Source organism: Eptatretus burgeri, chromosome 18 (genome assembly GCF_056783735.1).
Source record: "Eptatretus burgeri isolate ZD-2024b chromosome 18, Ebu_testis_v1, whole genome shotgun sequence".
Lineage (NCBI taxonomy): Eukaryota > Metazoa > Chordata > Myxini > Myxiniformes > Myxinidae > Eptatretus > Eptatretus burgeri.
Genome location: NC_140978.1, coordinates 47,652,608 through 47,671,915, shown reverse-complemented (window position 1 = coordinate 47,671,915; position 19,308 = coordinate 47,652,608). Strand labels below are relative to the sequence as shown.

At 41.3% G+C, this 19,308-nt stretch overlaps 1 protein-coding gene across 4 annotated transcripts in view; it reads right to left on the bottom strand.

Moving 5' to 3' along the window:
- Window positions 1-448: 448 nt before the first annotated feature.
- The window catches only part of LOC147009050 (RNA-binding protein 47-like), a 45,303-nt gene continuing 26,443 nt past the window's right edge, over window positions 449-19,308 (bottom strand). For 2 of the 4 annotated variants that reach the window (XM_085864304.1, XM_085864306.1), the window contains exon 2: window positions 449-1,679. In XM_085864304.1, coding sequence (XP_085720430.1) covers window positions 464-1,678 — 1,215 coding nt within the window. In that variant the 5' untranslated portion in view covers window position 1,679 and the 3' untranslated portion in view covers window positions 449-463. Of the gene's footprint in view, window positions 1,680-11,499; window positions 11,758-15,707; window positions 16,134-19,308 lie in introns of those variants that run through there. The other 2 variants (XM_085864305.1, XM_085864303.1) reach the window with 2 other exon arrangements.

The window sequence follows — 19,308 nt, the reverse complement described above, 5'->3', positions numbered from 1 at the left end:
TAGTAAACACACCTATAAAGGAAAGGTTAGGATGGGTTATCAGTAACAAACACACCTACAAAGGTAAGGCTAAGATGGGTTATCAGTAATAAACATGCCTACAAGTGCAAGGTTAAGATGGGTTATCAGTAACACACACCAACAAAGGTAAGGTTAAGATGGATCGTCAGTAACAAACACAATGGCAAATTAATTACATCAGACTTCTAATCATGCCAATGTACAGAATCGTATCTCTTCCCATTGGTTGTGGATGCAAGTTACCAAGTTGGAATAAATTAATATATGCTGAACAGGATTTCAGACAAAGAAGTCAAGATTTAAAGTGAAAGCACAATGTTCACCTGACAAGTCGAGCAAACGGGTCATAAAATAACAATTTTAGATTTCCCAAAACTTTCTACTTCAAATCAGAGCATTTTGATAAATAGCAACAAAATTAGAGATCCCAAGAAAAAGATAATCATGTTGTTTTTATGGTGTGCATCAGCAAGATATTTAATGCCACGTCAACTTTACCTTTCATGACATAATCACGCCCAGGTCCGATGGTAGAACTGAAGGCAGGCCCGTAGCCAAAGTAGGTCAGGCCATAGGGATCGTAGGTCGGATACAAATAACTAGATGCAAGTGAATCCGTGCTTTGTGCGATACCCTTAGTGGCACGTTGGTAGCGCTGATACTGTTCCCGATCCACTGGCTTGGCAAGCATTACCTCAACGCAAGCTCCATCAATATCTGTTCCATGTAATGCAGTCATAGCACGTAAAGCATCATCCCGACATGAAAAATGTACAAATGCATAATCACGGATCTTCTTAACACGCTCAACTGTCCCACCAGGAGCAGCAGCTTCAAAGGCATACCGCAAAAAATCTTCGGTCGTCGTGAGCATCAAATTGCGCACGTAAAGCACTTTCACCGTTTTCATCACTTCCTCATCAACAGCAGGTTCAGGCTCTGCCCAGTCGACAGCTAGTGGTTGCCCCCAAAGCTGAGGACCAGATCGACCACCTGCCAGGAGCTTCCGACGAGCAGCTGCCGCGGCACGATGCGATTCATACTCGACAAATGCAAAACCTCGGTTGCGCGATTTGTCAGCGGCGCTAGCATACACAATAACATCTGTGACTCCATCGGTGGCACATTTCATCTCTCTGAGAATCTCATCCTTGCGTGCCGTTTTTGGTATACCACCGACAAAAAGGCGACAGTTGTCTACACTAGAGCACACACCCAATAGGCGCCCAGGTCTAATCTCATGATTGTCAAGGAGACGGACAGCTGCCCTAGCCTCCGTTCGCCCGATATATGTTGCAAAGGCATAGCCACGTGTCCGTCCTTCACCGTCTACCATCAGCCGAAGTTCATAAAGGCAACCAGCTGTTTCAAGTGCTGGAACAAGCTCATCTTCATAGCAATCACGTGGAATTTTTCCTACAAATACTTGGCACCCACGAGGAGGAGGCGCTCCATCCCAACCAGGTGGAGGGCCACCATAGCGTCGCTGCCCGTTCTCTTGTTGCAGCTGGTAGCCTGTACGTTTCAGGAGACTTTCTAATGCTGAGGATAAGGGGGTTTTGCATGGCTCCCCACTCCCTGATGCAGTAGCTGTGCCATGCTCTGCCATTCCAGTAGAAGCCTCTTGCGGAGAAATAGTAGCGTCTCCAGCAGTCATGCTAAGGCAAGGGAAAGAAAAGAGCAGAGTAAGGTAAAAGAGTGCGAACATCAAGGCAGATGAACATATTGCCGAGAAGTATCTTTTTGCATATTGTACTTTGTTAGAGAAGTCTCATAAAACTCACCAATTGTTCTTGTGGATAGATAATACAACACATACATCCGTCCAGTTCCTTTTATGATGGGTTAGTTAAGCAATAAGAGACAAGCACACTACCCATGCATCCACCTGTCCATCAGCTACCCACGTAACCTCCCTGTGTAAAATTCACCCACACTGGTGTGTATCACCACAGTTTGTTTGTCTCTGAGCAGGATATCTAAAAAAAAGTTATGGATCGATTCGGATGAAACTTGGTGGGGAGGTTGGGTAGGTGAAAAGAACAAGCCGATAAGATTTTGGTTAAAGTCTGGATGCAGATCTGACTTGTTCGGGGGCTACAAAATGTGAACTGTTCAGCCTCACGGAGGGAGGTATGCGCTCTCGCGAGTGCAGTTCTAGCTGTGAAGTTGTATTTATCACATAATAAAGAGCTGTTATAATCAGTAAACCAGAAAAGTGCTCCACAAAAATAGGTCCACCCTGAGAAGGTTCTAGTATATATATTTATTTATTGGATGGGACCGATCCACACTCATATATATATATATATATATATATATATATATATATATATATATATATATATATATATATATATATATATATATATATATATATATATATATATATATATATATATATATATATATATATATATATATATATATATATATAGTGCACATTCGTACAAGGTTGACCAACAAAAATGGACAAAATAAAAATCGACCTAAATACAATACAGGAATGAGACAATAAAGCATCCTATAAATACCTTAGAGTATAATAGGACCACCAAATATAACAAAAAAAAATGTGCCTAACAATTACCAAGGAATGCCTGGGTAGAACGAGGATGATCCTGAAAACGTACCTCTCCCCAAGGGGTAAAAAAAATCAAAGATATAAACCAACTAGCAGTACCAATGTTCCGATACAGTTGCGGAACAGTAAAGTGGCCACAATCGGAAATCAAAAGACCGGATATCAAAACAAGGCAACTCCTCACTGCACAAACATCAGCACATCTCAAGAATGTACCTGCCGAAGAAAGGAGGTGGTGGCGGCCCGATGGAACCAAATCAAGTGCACAAAGTGACAACTGTATGATAAGCAGAGTACTTGAACATATGAACAGAGTACTACCAAATCCAATTTGTATACAAGCATGATCCCAACAAACCATAAAAGGCATCTCTCAATCATCGTGCAAAAAACTTCCAAAAGGAGGTGTGGATCGAAAAATGTCAAACACCAAACTGAAACGGCAACAAATACAGCCTCAACGATTGCCGAAAAAGACCAAATAAAAATATAAGATGAAATATCAACAAATATACACCAACAACTGGGAGAAATACAAAAAGAGCAAGGAAGTATAAAAACAAAGTGTTGAACAGACTTGAGATAAACAAAGAAGGATCACTGGCATGGCGAAGAAGAGGTCTTCATACAATTTTTTGCCAAGTATGTTGGTCTGTAGCATTTGTCTGTCTGTCTGTCTGTCTGTCTGTCACACGATTTGTAGCCACAGTTTTCAAGCAGTCGTTATGACTTTTTTTTTGTGTGTGTAGACGACCGGCCAAGGACAACAATGCATAACTTTGGTGAAGATCCAAATCTGAATCTGGATCTCAGAATCTTTCAAGTGATTCTTCACAATTGAGAGATTGGACCAAGAAAGATAGATACATATATATATATATATATATATATATATATATATATATATATATATATATATATATATATATATATACATATACATATACATATATATATACATATATATATATATATATATATAGCACAATATCTCAAAAACTTGTGGACTGATTCAAATTAAACTTGGTGGACAGGTTGGGTGTGTGACAACGACGAATTGATTCAAATTTTGTGATGATCCAAATTCGGATCCGGATTCGAGTTTTTTCCAAGTCATTCTTCGCCATTTGAGAGATGGGGCCAAAAACTACGTATCGCATGATATCTCAAAAACTTGTGGACGGGTTGGTTAGGTGACAAGAACAAGCGGATTAGATTTTGGTTCAGGTCCGGATTCAGATCTGACCTATCAGTGGCAAACAATATGTAAACTATTCAGCCTGGCAGAAGTATGTGCTCTACCGAGTTCCGCTCTGTTTCGTCAAGTTGTCGATCTACGAGTGATTTTTCATTTGTCTGTCTGTCTGTTTGTTTGTCCACACAGAACTGTCCAGTTTTTCTCGGCAACCTGTCAGATTGAGAAGAAATTTTCACCATCGGTGCGACGACTCATGTAGAATGTTTTAATGATAATGATGTCATAGGTCACGTGGTGTGGCGGCCATGTTGGAAAAACGGAAAAAAACTTTGGACCTCTGTATCTCTGAAACTCCACGAAGGAAAAAATTGAAACTTTGCAAATGGCAAGTACTTCTCATGGGGAATGAGTGCGTTTTTTTTTTTAATGTCGTAAAAGGTGCCTTCATCGTGACGTCATAATTGCATATATAGAATGCTACATCCGATCAGTATGAACAATTTTGTGGGTCATCTCGGGATAAAATGGTCCACAATTTTTGGGGGATTACTTCATCGGTCACGTGATTCAGCAGCCATATTGTTTTTGTTTTTTTTAAACCTTCAAAAATTTTCTCTGAAATGCCTGGACAATTCGAGCAAAACTTCACACATATGACAGCCTATCCATGAGGAACAAAATGTTTACACATTTGATGTCAGAGGTCACATGGTTTGGCAGCCATATTGGATTTAGGAAAAATATTAAATAATGTTTTTTTTCTGGAACCACTTAATCAATCGACATGAAACTTCAAAATTGTTATCTAGTAGTGACGGGGAATACTTGTTTTAAATTTCAACTTGATCGGATGCATGGTCTGGCAGCTGGAATTTTTTTTGTTTTTTTGAAATGGGTTCCATTTTAATGGGTTTTTTTTTTTCGAGTAAGGCTCACTTGGCTGTGCCTGGATGGGTTTGAGGGTAGAGGAGTAGCAGCTGAAACCCGAATCCTATCCAGGATCCTCCAGATGACTTCCTCTTTGCTTTTTTGGGTTCCTTCTGATTATTCCAATGCAGGACTGTACCTAGTTGGTCTTCTATTTAATTTGAATTTGTTTTACTCACATTCTAAATTCAACTGAATAACAATTTTTTTAAAAAAACAACCTTATGGGTCAGGGTCAGGTGTCCAATCAAAGCGGGACGTTTTGGTATCCGGTCATCACTGCCAGCAGTTATAAAGTGATAAACTTCTAATTATCTCATATTAATTATGTAACAGAGCAGTACACAAACACCACGCCAAATACACTACATAAAACAAGTCCTGGCGAGAATCTCTGATTGACCTTTTTACCTCCACCACCAAAGGTGAAGGAGGTTATGTTTTCACCCTTTTCTGTCTGTTTGTTTCTTTGTTTGTCTGCTTGTTTGTCTTTGTACAGGATATCCCAAAAAGTTGTGGACAGATCCGGATGAAATTTTGTGGACAGATTCGGTGTGTGACAAGGATGAACTGATTAGATTTTGGTGAAGACCCAGATCCGGATCCGGCTTCAGGAATTTTTAAAGCGGTTCTTCACCATTGAGAGATATGGCCAAAAACTATACATAGCATGATATCTCAAAATGTTGTGGACGGATTTGGATTAAACTTGGTAGACGAGTTGGGTGTCTGACAAGGAAGAATTGATTCAATTTTGGTGAAGATTCGACTCCGGTTCCTGATACGATAAATTTTTAAGTGATTCTTTCCCAATGAGAGATGAGGCTGAACTAAAATACAGTCATGGCTAAAAATATTGGCACCCTCGCAATTTTTTTTTTCAAATAATGCACCATTTTTCAGAAAATTGTTGAAATTAAAAAGTCTTTTGTTATCCACAAATGTATTTCGTTGGTTTGCAGTGGAACAAAACAAAAAAAGATGAAAAAAATTACTAAATCTCAGCTTATTCCACACACAAATCCTAAAATGGCTCGGACAATATTATTGGTACTTTTAGAAGTTGTTAGAAACAATTACATTTCAAGCAGGTGATTCTCCTTTACTTTGGAATTGAACTCACCTATGGTGATTTGCAGGTGCCTGCAATATAAAATTCACTCATTCAACCAGTTTCACTGGAGAAAAGGAGTCATTCTGCTGTTTTATGTCACTGTGTGGTCCGCAATGAGCATGGAGAAAAGAAAGAAAACCAGAGAATTGTCCGAAGAGGTCAGACGCAATATTGTAACCAAGCATGGACAATCTCAAGGGTACAAGTCCATCTCCAGAGACCTTGATGTTCCTGTGTCCACCGTACGCAAAGTTAACAGGAAGTTTAAGGCCGATGGCACTGCAGCCAACCTCCCTGGACGTGCCGCAAGAGAAAATTTGATCGGAGATTGCAGAAAAGGATTGTTCTAACGGTGGAGAAAGCACCTCGATCAACTGCCAAACAGATTCAAGCTGACCTTCAGACACAAGGTACGACAGTTTCAACTCGCACCATCCGTCACCAACTCGATGAAAGGGTGTTCTATGGTAGGAGACCCAGGAGGACCCCACTGCTGAGAGAGACATAAGAAAGCCTGACTTGAGTTTGCTAAAACACACCTGAACAAGCCAAAATCCTTCTGGGAGAATGTCCTGTGGACAGATGAGACCAAATTAGAGCTTTGTGGTAAAGCACATCATCTCTATGTTTACACTAAACAAAATGAAGCCTTCAAAGAAAAGAACACCTTCCCGACAGTAAAACATGGAGGAGGCTCAGTGATGTTTTATGGTTGCTGTGCTGGGTGCCTTGAATGTGTGCATGGCATCACGAAATCAGGAGATTATCAAAGAGGCATTTTGGAGCGCAAAGTTCAACCCAGTGTCAGAAAGCTGGGTCTCCGTCGAAGGCCGTGGATATTGCAGCAGGACAATGACCCCAAACACACTTCAAAAATCCCCCAGCAATGGTTCAAGACAAAATGCTGGACTGTTCTGAAGTGGTCAGCAATGAGTCCGGATCTAAATCCCATTGAGCACCTGTGGGGAGATCTAAAAACAGCAGTTGGGAGAAGGCACCCTTCAAATCTGGGAGAACGGAAACAGTTTGCACAAGATGAGTGGGACAAACTGCCAGTGGAGAGGTGTCGGAAGCTCATTCATGGATATCGGAAGCACTTGACTGCAGTTATTTTGTCGAAAGGCTGTTATACCAAATATTCAATTTGGTAGCACAGTCGAGGGTGTCAATAATTTTGTCAATGCCATTTATTTTTATTTTCTGACTTAAAAGGATATATTAAGTTCTGATTCTAAAAAAAAGGTTTTGTAATATTAACAGTGATTTGAAGAATTGTGGAGACCAAATACTTTTGTCAATTTCAACTTATTTTTGGAGAAAATTGTGAGTTATTTGAAAAAAAAACAGTGCAAGGGTGACAATATTTTTGGCCATGATTGTATAGCATGATATCTCAAAAAGTTGTGGACGGATTCAGATGAAACTTGGTGGACACGTTGGATGTGCGACAAGGACGAATTGATTCGATTCTGGGGGAGATCTGGATTCTGATCCAGGCTTTCAGTGGGATACAAAACAAACTGTTCAGTCGGGTGGAGGCGTGTGCTCCACCGAGTGCCATTCTCGTTTTTACAATGAATGGCTCTTTGTAGTCAGGCATTCAGATCACGATATAAAGGTGAATAGAAAAAAAAAACTGTAATGGGAAGTAAATACTTTGCAACTTTTGTCATACATTCTTGACAATGTACAACCAATGCAGTACATCTAATGTATGAAAGCTCTTTCTAACTACTGACTGACATTAAAGATGGGTACCTTCCAGGTGACGGAGAAAGCTGAAATTTTGCATGCCAATGGATATCAAAGCCGTTACACTGGGAAACATCACAGAATTGTCGGACAACATCCACAAATGAAAATGTTAAAAAATGGAAGAAAAATTTTTTTTTAAAGAAAAATTCAGGTGAGCGACCCAAGACAATGGGGAATCACAACAATTTAGTGTGCCGCCAGACATCGAGGCCAATACACCAGGAAAAAAATGATCACAGAACCGTCAGAAAGCGTCCGTAAATGAAAATAAATAAATAAATGAAAATCAAATGTGGGAGAGCGACCCACGACAATGGGGAAGCACAATTTGTATGCTTACTCAATGTAACCCACAATGTGTAAGTATACCCAGCCAGTACTTTCATAAAGCTAGCTGATCCAGAAAGGCAAATACATACACAACCAAACACAATGACTTGGTGTAAATCTACAATTTTTTTGTATCGAAATGAGTATATAATGATGCAGTCTATGTATTTGCTAAGGCTGATTGGTAGGGACTGCAATTTGCCCTCTCCCAAAAGGATTGGTTCTCGCTCTCTTCTGCATCAGGTGTTGACTACCTGGGAATGATTTCCCAAAAGCCTGCTTTTGTACACAGGTTTGTCTTTTCTCAATCCAGCTATCATGTTCAATCTCTCAGCTCTGGGACAATGAAAGCATTGGCAGGTGGCTTTCTTCTGGTGGAAGGAGAACCCAACCGAGGGCAACATCAAGTCATTTTACAAGGCTCACAAGTGTGTCTATCCTTGGGCAAGCCAGAAAACACCTGGGAAAGTCAACGCTAACTTTTACAACCGATCTCCTTCTTCAAAATCCTGGTGATGTATTGCTAAGTCTGTATCTTGTATGTTCTCCCCCATCACATCTCAAATGGTTTAACACGGACACAGCTTGAGACAAGGATTAATGTCCAAACTCATTGTTTGCTTCCAGAGCCCGTATATCTAACTTATCCCCACCTGGCATGCACACATTTGTTTTGAACCTAAAAAGGTAGAGAAAGATCTCATCAGCCTTGACTGTCTTAGCAACGAGCCCAGATGGCGACAGTATCTGTATTCTCCAAACCTGCTTTGCTGCTCTCTCCAATGAATCTTTGCAATAAGAAAAAAAAAAAAAAACATTTGCATGGAAAACTTAATAAAACCGCTTTTCTCAAATACAGGCCAATTCGTTTGCTTCCAGTTGACTGGCAATACAATGAAGCCTGCCGTGAAGTTCCCAATGTGCATGCTCCTGCGACAACCAAGAAGCGCTCTGTACGTCTGAAACCGAACTGGTACGATGACGTAGTAAAGGAAGCTCGCCGAGCTCGAGGATGCTCAGAGCGATGACAGCACAATACGACATGAGTTTCTGATCGCAGGAAATCCATCAAATCCCACCGGAATGTTTGTGAGACTTTTAGCAGCCAAGAAGGATTATTATTATTATTATTATTATTATTATTATTATTATTATTATGAAAAACTTCCTAATTGCAATTCCAAAGCCATGTAGAAGACTGTAAATTAATTACTTCATGTTGGAAGTAACGTTATTCCTAAATGTAGTGATCCATCCGATGTGGATAATCGTGATCAGGGAAAATCTGGATAATCCTCCAATCAATCACCGAATCAAGTTCAAGTTTAAGTTCTTGGTCAAGTGGATTTTCTTCACATAACGATTGTGGTTTCACTCATTTTATTTCTGTAAAAGAGGATGTATCGAGGAGAATAAGTAGGAGATGTCCATCAAACACCTGTGTTCCTGACCCAGTGCCAACCTGGCTTATAAACAGACATCTCCCTGTCCTGTCACAAAATGTACATTTGTTTTTGTCCACTTGTGTTTTTTTCAGGAACTCTGAGATCTTCCGTCATGCATGACTCAAGTTTTGAAGAAGTCTTCTTTGAATTGAACAAGGAAGAATTAAGTAACTAGAGGCCTGTCTCAAATTCGCCATTTCTTGGCAAATTAAGTGAAAAGGCTGCATCACAACAGGTATCTGATTTTGTCATTCAACATGACCTCCTTGATCCTCGGCAGTCTGCATATAGAGGAGCGCGTATCACCGAGACAGGCCTAGTTTCAGTACAGAACGACACTGTGCCATTCATAATCAACAGGAAGTGTTCCGACTGATGCTCCATCTGTTCTCCCCTTTTGATACGGCGGATGTTGTGATTCTCGCACACAGACTTTCTGAAGACTTTGGTCTCGGTGGTAAAGTCCTTTCTTGGTTTCAGTCATACCTCACTAACGGATCCAGCAGTGTCCACATTGCTAATTCTTTCTCGGATGACCAACACTTAAAATATGGCATACGTCAGGGTTCTGTTATTGGCTTGCACAACTGTTTACTTACATATTATATTTGTGGTATTGGGCAAACCATCACAATATTTAATCCACTATCATATATATATATATATATATATATATATGTATATATATATATATATATATATATATATGTATATATATATATATATAGATGATATTCAGTTATATGGAATTTTTGACCCACCACAACCTGGTGAAGCTCCTTGTGCTCACTTTCGTCTCTCGAAACGCGTACCTAGATGCCATCCATGGCTGATACAGAGCAAGTTGAAGCTGAAGTCCAGTAAAACCAAAAATCGCGATACCAATTCATTTCAGATCACCTGGACTTTAGTCAGGTGAGCTAATGCAATCGAGCAGTGTCCATACGTGAGAGTCAGTGAGTCAGTCAGTCTGTAAAAACTTCAGTCATTATCGCTTAAACCAAACGCACAATTTTAATGAAACTAGGCCACAAGCTTCACATCCGATGCCTAATGAAAATATATCGACTGCATCAAAATCTGCACTCATTAAGGGGTCTACAGGGGGATGGAGGGTGGAAAGTTCGAACCCCCCATCATAGGTATTTGCTCTTTTCTCCGAAACTACACACACAATTTTAATGAAACGTGACCACAATCGGCATCACCCATAATGTAGCAAAGTGTATTGACTGCATCAAAATCTACACTCATAAGGTCTATGGGAGTGGGGGGGGGGGTTGACCCCCTGGCAAAAATAGGCATTTGCTATCTTCTCCAAAAGACACACAATTTCGATGAAACTTGACCACAACCTTCATCACCCATGATCGACCAAATTTGTTCACACCATTGAGAAATTTGAGGTCTAGGGGGGTCTACAGGGGGACCGCCCCCCCCAAAATAGATCCTACAGGATCTACGTTCTCGGATCACAGCTGCATGCCTACTGGTGGACGCAAACATGCTGATCCAAACATGGCAGGAACTCGTGTACCGCCTTGATGTCCTGCTCGTGACAAATGGAGCTCACCATGAAGCGTATTGATGGTGTGAACAAAACTTTGAGTTTCTGTTTCATATAAACCAAAGGGTATCGTCATATCATTTGTGATTCTAAATATATTAACAACCAAAGTAAATCAAAATATATATTTTTGAAACACCCTGTACATCAATAATATCATACTAGAGGATAGTACAACATAAAGTCTGCCCCGCACCTCCCCGTCGGGAGCGGGTCTTGTGCTTTTGTTCCAAATTCACTCAATAAATACATACCATTAAATATCCAGACCAGAGAATTCAGAAGAGTCAAAACAATTAATGTTAACTTTGAGAATCAAGAAGAAAAAGAAGAAGTGGATGTAAAATCGTTTTGTTGCCGTTCTGTTGAATCAAGGTGTGCAGATAACACCGATTTTGACTCCATATCGAACTGTCGTTAAACTGATTCACTTTTCACAGTACTGTAACAAATACACCTTGAACCTTTTCATAGTACAAGTACCCAAGCAATGAACATCCAGTATCACTCCATAATGAACTGCAAGTTGCACGTTCGATTACAAGAAGATCGCTTTACCTGAATAAAATCATCTCGATGCAGTTTTTCTCAACTGCTCCACCAGGATGCTTTGTCATCATCAGCTCTTCCTTTCACAAGATTCCATAACACCACAGTCTACATTAATGGGATTTGCTGCACAAGTGAGTACAATGTGGAACGGTGTGTGGAAGTGGCACCTAGCTTCAAATGAAACGACGACGGTCATTTTTGACATGACGGTTGGCACTTACCCACATGATTACATGCAAGTCCTTTCACGACGTCTACCACCGAAGATTCACAGAGGTTATGTTTTCAACCATGTCTGTCTGTCTGTCTGTCTGTCTGCCTGCGAGCAGGATATCTTAACAAGTTATCAACGGATAAGGATGAACCTTGGTGGACATGTTGGGGGTGTGACAAGGATGAAATGATTTGATTTTGGCGAATATCCAGATCCAGATATGAGAATTATTTAAGTAATTCTTCACAATTGAGAGATGGAGCCAAAACGATAAATTGTACAGTATATCAAAAAGTAATAAACGGATTTGCGTGAAACTTAGTGGATGAGCTGAGTAGGTGACAAAGACAAATCGATTAGATTTTGTTTCAGATCTGGATCCAGATCCAGCCTATCAGTGGGATTCAAAACGTAAACTATATATATATATATATATATATATATATATATATATATATATATATATATATATATATATATATATATATATATATATATATATATATATATATATATATTGTTGCGAATTCACGCCCACCGGCGTGCGAACGGCCACGTAACTCGAATCGCGGCACGTCGCCCACCGGACAGACAATTCTGTCATGACCCTCTCGGACTAACGCCGGGAGCTAGTCACGGGTGGGCCTTTCGGCCTCACCACGATCATGCCAATTGGCCCCCCGCGTGGGATAGGGTTGTTCGCCAAATTCGACCTACCTAAGTACCCACGCGGAGGGTAGACCGGGCGATCGCACCTCGCCGCAGGTCGACTCCGGACACGGGCCACTTAAGCGACCCGTTCCGTACTATCGAGATAACCGAGCGGTGTTATCGTCGGCCTCGACGGTTCCGATTAATTATCGGGCGTACTAAGCCCACTGCCAACCCTTTACGTGAAGCAAGATGGAGATTCAATTAAAGAAAAGACGAAGCGAAATGGGAAAAACAGTTCAACATAATGCACATTTATTCCGCGGCACACGGAGAGCACACATATACAATTACAACAATTATGCACCAAAAGCAGATGCTGCAAAAGAAACACAACAATGCAGATCTACTACCGACTACACGAGCACACGGCAACACTTACACAGTTTTACTTTACAGACGGCACCAACAACACATTTACTCAAAAATAAAAGAAAAGGGCCACCCTCAAAGACAAGGGGGCAGACGGGGCCTGTGGGCCGCGAGACCGAGTGGATCCTACCCATGTCTTTGTGATGAGCCGCAAATGTGGCAGCGCGGCGGTGCCTCGACTCCGCGCTCCTTCGCGGGTTTCATTGGCACTGCTTGGAGTGGGGTGGGAATGGGGCCCCCTTTTCGCACTATCTCAGCACGGGGGGGGGGGGAAAGGGGGGAATTGTTGATGCTCTGGGGAAAGAGGATAGCTGGCTTGCTTGGGTCCCGCGACGAGCGACTCCACTGCGAGCTCGTCGCCGACCGCCGTCTTCCTTGCCTCGGACCCGAACCCTTCGGTCTCCTCCCCAATTATCCTCAGCCGACTGCAGCAAATCTCCTCGACCGCGCTCCAGGCTTCCTCTCTCTGCAGCTCCCCGACAGACTGCGAGCTCCAACAGACTTCTCCTCTCCAGACCCAACTTGACTCTTCTCAACTCGCCTTGACTCTTCTCCAACTGACTGCTTCGAACTCACTAAATTCGCCCCGCGCTCGGCGCTTTATAGTCCGGCAGGAGAACCCATATGCAAATTTCTGGATCAGAACGAGCTCGGGGGTGGAGCCACGCTCGCCCATTGGACGGAGAAAAAGGGGCGTGAGTCTCCCCTGATTCTCGAATTTGCATATCCCGATTCTACTCCAACGCGCCTGGAGGCAGGGCCAAACCGCCCCGCGCTTGCTGATTGGACGGATCAGAAGTGGGCGTGTATCATTCCTGATCCGACTTCTCCTCAGAAAGGCCGCACTTTGCACCCGCGGCTCGGCGCGCGTCCCGCACGAGGCCAGGACAGCCCGACGCTCGGTGCCCACAAGCGGTGCGGGAATGGCCGCAGAAGGAGAGGCGAAGGTGGTGGAGGGTTTAAAGTGGTGGTCCATGGCCATGGCAACGTTTGGAATGGCGGTGATGCGATGTTTGCGGGAGCGAGTTGTGAAGGTAAAGGTCGTGGCTGTTGGCGTTGTTGTTGTTGTGAAGCGGCGTTGCAGTTGGTGGTTGTTGTGTGATGGCGGTTGAGATGTGGTTGGTTCAAAATAAAGATAGAACAGAAAAACGGCTCTCTTAAAAGGTCGCAGCCCAAATGAATCACATTTATTCCCTCTAAACTACGGGTTTGGGGCTAACTACATATGTACTTACAGAGATATCTCACCTATGGGACCTGAATGGTGGTTTGCGAATTTCATCAACCGTAACAATATATATGTATATATACACACATGTATATGGGGTAAAAAAACAACATATATCCCACCTGAAAAATGAGACACTTTCTGCTGTTGTGGAAACAAAAATAAAGTTCTACAATAAAATTTTTTGTAGTCTAACATTCTTGTAACAAAATATTTAATTTGAATACGCCGTCTTTAAATGTCATTCACTTTTTATAGTGTCAAAGGCTTATAGAAGAACTGGCACATCTTTCACATTCACGACAATGGACAATCAACAGTATTTGGGATTTGAACCCCTTATAAGAGCTTGGCGTGAAATATCCACAAGAATTCCTCTGGATTGTCTGTTAAAACATTTTGTTCTTCAGTTTTTGTTATTTCAGATTACATACAAGTTAAGCCATTATTATAAAAACAAGTGGTCACAAATACTATTTATGAACAAATAAACTTTTAGGAGGACAAGCACATCTCAAAACATGATAAAGTTTGAGGGTTATAAGAACACCAGGTGGAGAAATGTGATGGGTGGGGGAGGGTGGCCACATTGAGAGTGGGGAGGGGGAGGGAGGGGAGGGATGGGAGAAGAGGACAGCACGTTCAAACACAGTGGCTTGCTAAAGCCACTACAGTGCCAGTGCATTCCCAACTGAGCCCAGCTCAGCAGATTCCTTGTGTGTTGCAATTGCAGGCGCCAGGCTGAAGAATACGGGGTGGGAGGAGTGGGTGAGGTGGAAGGGAATACAGACAAAGGAGGAATATAATGATTTTGATGGGCAAACGTAACTCACTGATGAGAGGGTCCAATCAAGGTAACTTGGAATTGAAATGTAAACAAAATGGCGTTTACAACACAACAGGTTTGAAAACGATAATGTCGACTTACTGCAAGATTGGTCCACATGTTGAACTAGGATTTGAAATTGGTGAATAGGATCCATACTGGTTTGGCTTGTAACCATTTGTTTTACTGTTCAGGGTATTGATCATGCAACAAATTGGAAATTGGAAAACCTGAAATACTTTCTTTCACTTCTTCAGTGGTACCTTGTTCTTCTATCCAACATGTGTACAATTTGCAGCCTTTGCCCCACCATTCAAAGCTTAAACACAGATTAGGGTGCAATTTACACTGCTCTCTGACCCTACGGTAGATCTCTCAACGTTGCAGGCACCAAGCTACTGAGCCTGTTCCCCATAAACCTGCCGGTACGATAGACACATGACATGGATCAAGGTCATGCTGATTAATCACATGACGCATAAATCCAACTTGCATCTGTTGTGAACTCCAGCCAAGTTATCGTTCTGCTGAAAGGAAAAAGTTAAAATAAAATGATTTAAAAAAAAGCTTTCCTCCATTTCACAATCATTAAACAAAATCATATTTGTGATTAGACCATTTCAACAAAAGTTTTGCATATGATGAAACAAAAAGGCTTTCCAAATACAGTTCGAGTATCAACATTTAAAAATAAATAATGAGGATACCTGTTGGATTTCAGTTTCACAAAAATCTTTGTTTCTCCCACAAAAGTTACCAAAAAGACAAATACAAGAACAGCTTCATCCAGGATAAAGGATTTTTACAATCATCCATGCACTCAACTCCAACCATGTACCTGTTTATCAAAAACAAAAACATACTTCTCAAACACAACTTCCTTTACGTCGACTGGTGATCCATACAAGTTGCTGTCATGTCACGAGTACAACGTAACCGTCAGTTTTCTTCATAATCAGCAGTTTGAGTTCATTCTACTGGGATAATGAACGACCAACTTCCAGTAAAAACCATAATCAATCAAACTACAACTATCACATTCCAGATGGAGTGGGCAGCACTCGTGAAAATGTGTGGTACCACTGCACACAATGAAGCGCTATCAGTCATCGCAAAGTTCTTATGGACATTAAACTTCCCAAGTTGTCAGTCTGGTTAATCAGGAAAACCTACACTTTGAATAACAAACCAGACCAGTTCCAAGAGCTAGTTCCCATGTGACTCAAAGCAGTGTTTCGCTCTAGACCGCACAGTTCTGCCTATCAAGCATGGTTTTCCCCCCAAGGCAACTGAAGTTTGGGTAAAGCCAGGGCAAACACCATGTACATGGTCCAAATTAAACTGATGAAAGGAGAAGCAGAAGAACAAGAAGACTAGAATAAAAGAGGTATTTTTAAAAGCTTCACTTACCAAGTTGATACACACTGGAACAGGATGTTACTTCAGACAAAGCTTTCCCTGCAATAATTATTGAAAACAGGCCACCCCCATTTGTATATTTCAGTTTGTTCATTGGGTGAAAGTTGCCCGCCCAATCGGCTGCCCTCAAAGCAAACAAGTTGCTACCAAAGCCAACACTATCTCTGTCGAGACTGTAAGCGCAAGCAAAAATTGTCATCACGCATTGGTTCAAAGTTCAAAAGAACTTGCCATCTCAAAAGCGTTCTAATCAAATCAATATTGAGGCAATGGTTCTGCGACACAGATGGACAACAATACAACAACTGCCATATGGACACCGACCTCATATTCCGACACATTCAAGACCTTTTTTTTAGGCCTTTCAAACTCAAAAGCCTTGCACTACCTAAGCTTTGCCATTAAAATACCTGGAGTTTTGTGGTGACTCTTTCAAAGATATCTGTATTTTTGTCACTCGAACAGCAACGTGGCTTGTGTTAGATGCACAACAAATTATTTTGAAGTAAAGCCAGTATCAGATGATCTGTCACGTGATCCAACACATTTTTGGAAATGTAATCAAAACATAGTTTTTATCATTTCACAGTTTAAACAGTCACTGTGTGGATTAAAGAGTTCAGATCGAATGTTGAATACAATCAATTCTCAACAAAAACACCTCAATGAAAAACACGAGATGACACGAAGCTTGGAGCTTGGAGATAGCAGAGAGATTGGGAGGGAGGGGGAGGGGGGATAAACAGATTTAAGAAAGTCGATATCCTTTCATAGATTGGGCAAATGATTGGGAGATCTAGTTTAACATAAAGTATTGTAAAATGATGGAGATGGGCGAAAAATAATGAAAATCGAGATTACATGATGCAAGGTACAATCTTGGAATGTGTCACATGGGAGAAAGATCTGGGGGTGGTAATATATAAGGAGGGTAAGCAGGCAGCACAATGCCAGGTAGCTAAAGGTAAAACAAATAGGGTTTTAGGTTGCATTCGGAGGGGGATCATTTATAAATCAAGAGAGGTGGTGCTAACATTGTAGAGGAATTTAGTGAGGGCCACATCTAGAATATTGTGTGCAGTTCTGGTCACCACAACTTAGGGAGGACTAATATGCCATAGAGAAGGTTTAGCACAGGGCTACTCGATTGATTCCAGGCCTAGCTAGACTCAGCTATGAGGAGCGGCTGAAAGACAGGACTTTATACATTGGCAAGGAGGTGGTTACGAGAGGATATAATCGAGATGTTTAAGATAATGAAGGTTGTGGACAAGATATGTGCAGTTGAGTTTTCCAGCAGAATGGATCGTGTTACGATTAGGGGCAGGAGCCCGAGGATAAAGAAGATGCGAGTTTGGACAGTTTAAAGGCAAAGGTCTTTCAGTCCGAGAATAGTTCATGCAAGGAAAATGGTCTCCCTGGAAAGATATTGGCAGCAGAGGGGTTAAATATGCTTAAAATGGAATTCGATAGGTAGCTCAATATATTGGAGACAAAGGTGAACAGAGATATTGTCAGGACTTGTGGGTAACTTGTGTGTGGGTGGATGATGGTTTCTGGGGTTGGTGTGGTGGAGGCATGGTGGGCTGAATGACCTCTTCCCATGCCAAAGTTCCTAGTGTGTATCACGATCAGCATGTCTGCTTTGTTGGGTTCACTTTGACGGTGTAATGTTGATATAAAAACACAAGTTTGGCATGGCAGTTTCAATTTCAGGGAGAACAAGTTTAATTTAATGCCTAAAACCTTCCTTCTCCTGCCTCAACGACCAGCTTTCAACTTATTCCGTTCAACAGCTCAGAAGTGCATAACAAGCAAAGCCAACACACAATTGATAATTCCTCCACTCCTATATGTCAGTCTGGTTATGACTTTTAGTACGCACTCCCACAAGGTGGCACTGTACTGATACACATTACATAAAGAGGATTGTGGCACTCAGGACGATTGACTCAGCACGTCATTCTTCCGAGGTCAGCAAAATGAGAACCAGCTTACTGGAAATAGGGGGCACTGCATTAGCAGCACAGCCACAGTAACAGCAATGATGCAACCAGCATCCACAGACTGCACACAAGACTAGAAAGGCATTCGGTAGAGCACATACCTTCGCCAGGCTGAACAGTTTACGTTTTGGATCCCACTGACAGGCCGGATCTGGATCTCGACCGAAAGCAAAATCGAATCAGCTTGTTCTTGTCACCAAATCAACTATTCCACCAAGTTTTGTCACAACTCATCCACAACTTCTTGATATCTCATGCTGAAAGGTATATCATTTTGGCCCCATCTCCCAAATGTGAAGAATAACTTAAAAAAATTAAAAAATTCCCGCATCCGGATCCGGAACTAGGTCTTCACCAAAATCTAAATCAATTCGTCCTTGTCACACACCCAACCTGTCCACAAAATTTCAGCCAAATCTGTTCATAACATTTTGAGATACCCTATTCACAGACAAACAAAAACAAACAAAAAGAATACGTCATGCAGAGCATGATACTTCCAAAATCCAGGAAACAAATTTGACCTCAAAAGTAATTGGTGGTTGAATTCAATGAACATGCAACTCCTCTTCAAATTTCAAGTCAATTGGATGAAAATTGTCAATTATAGAAATTCAGCCTATGTTGACCTTTTGGCCCATTTTAACCATAAAATAATTGGCTGGTTGAATTCAGTGACGTGATATGCAAAATCCTCTTCAAATTTCAAGTCGATCTGATGAAAAATTGAGCATTTTAGAAATACCACCTGAGTTGTTGACCTTTGGCCTATGTTGACCTCAAAAATAATTGGTGGTTGAATTCAGTGATCTGAAATATAAATCATCTTCAAATATCAAGTCAATCGGATGAAAATTGAGGATTTTAGAAATACTTCCTTTGATGATGACCTTAGGCCTATGTTGACCTTTTGGTTGATTTTGCCCCTAAATAATAAGCTGGTTGAATTTGGTCACCTGAAATATAAATCCTCTTCAAATTTCGAGTCAATCTGATGAAAATTGAGGATTTTCGAAATCTCACCTAAGTTGTTGACCTT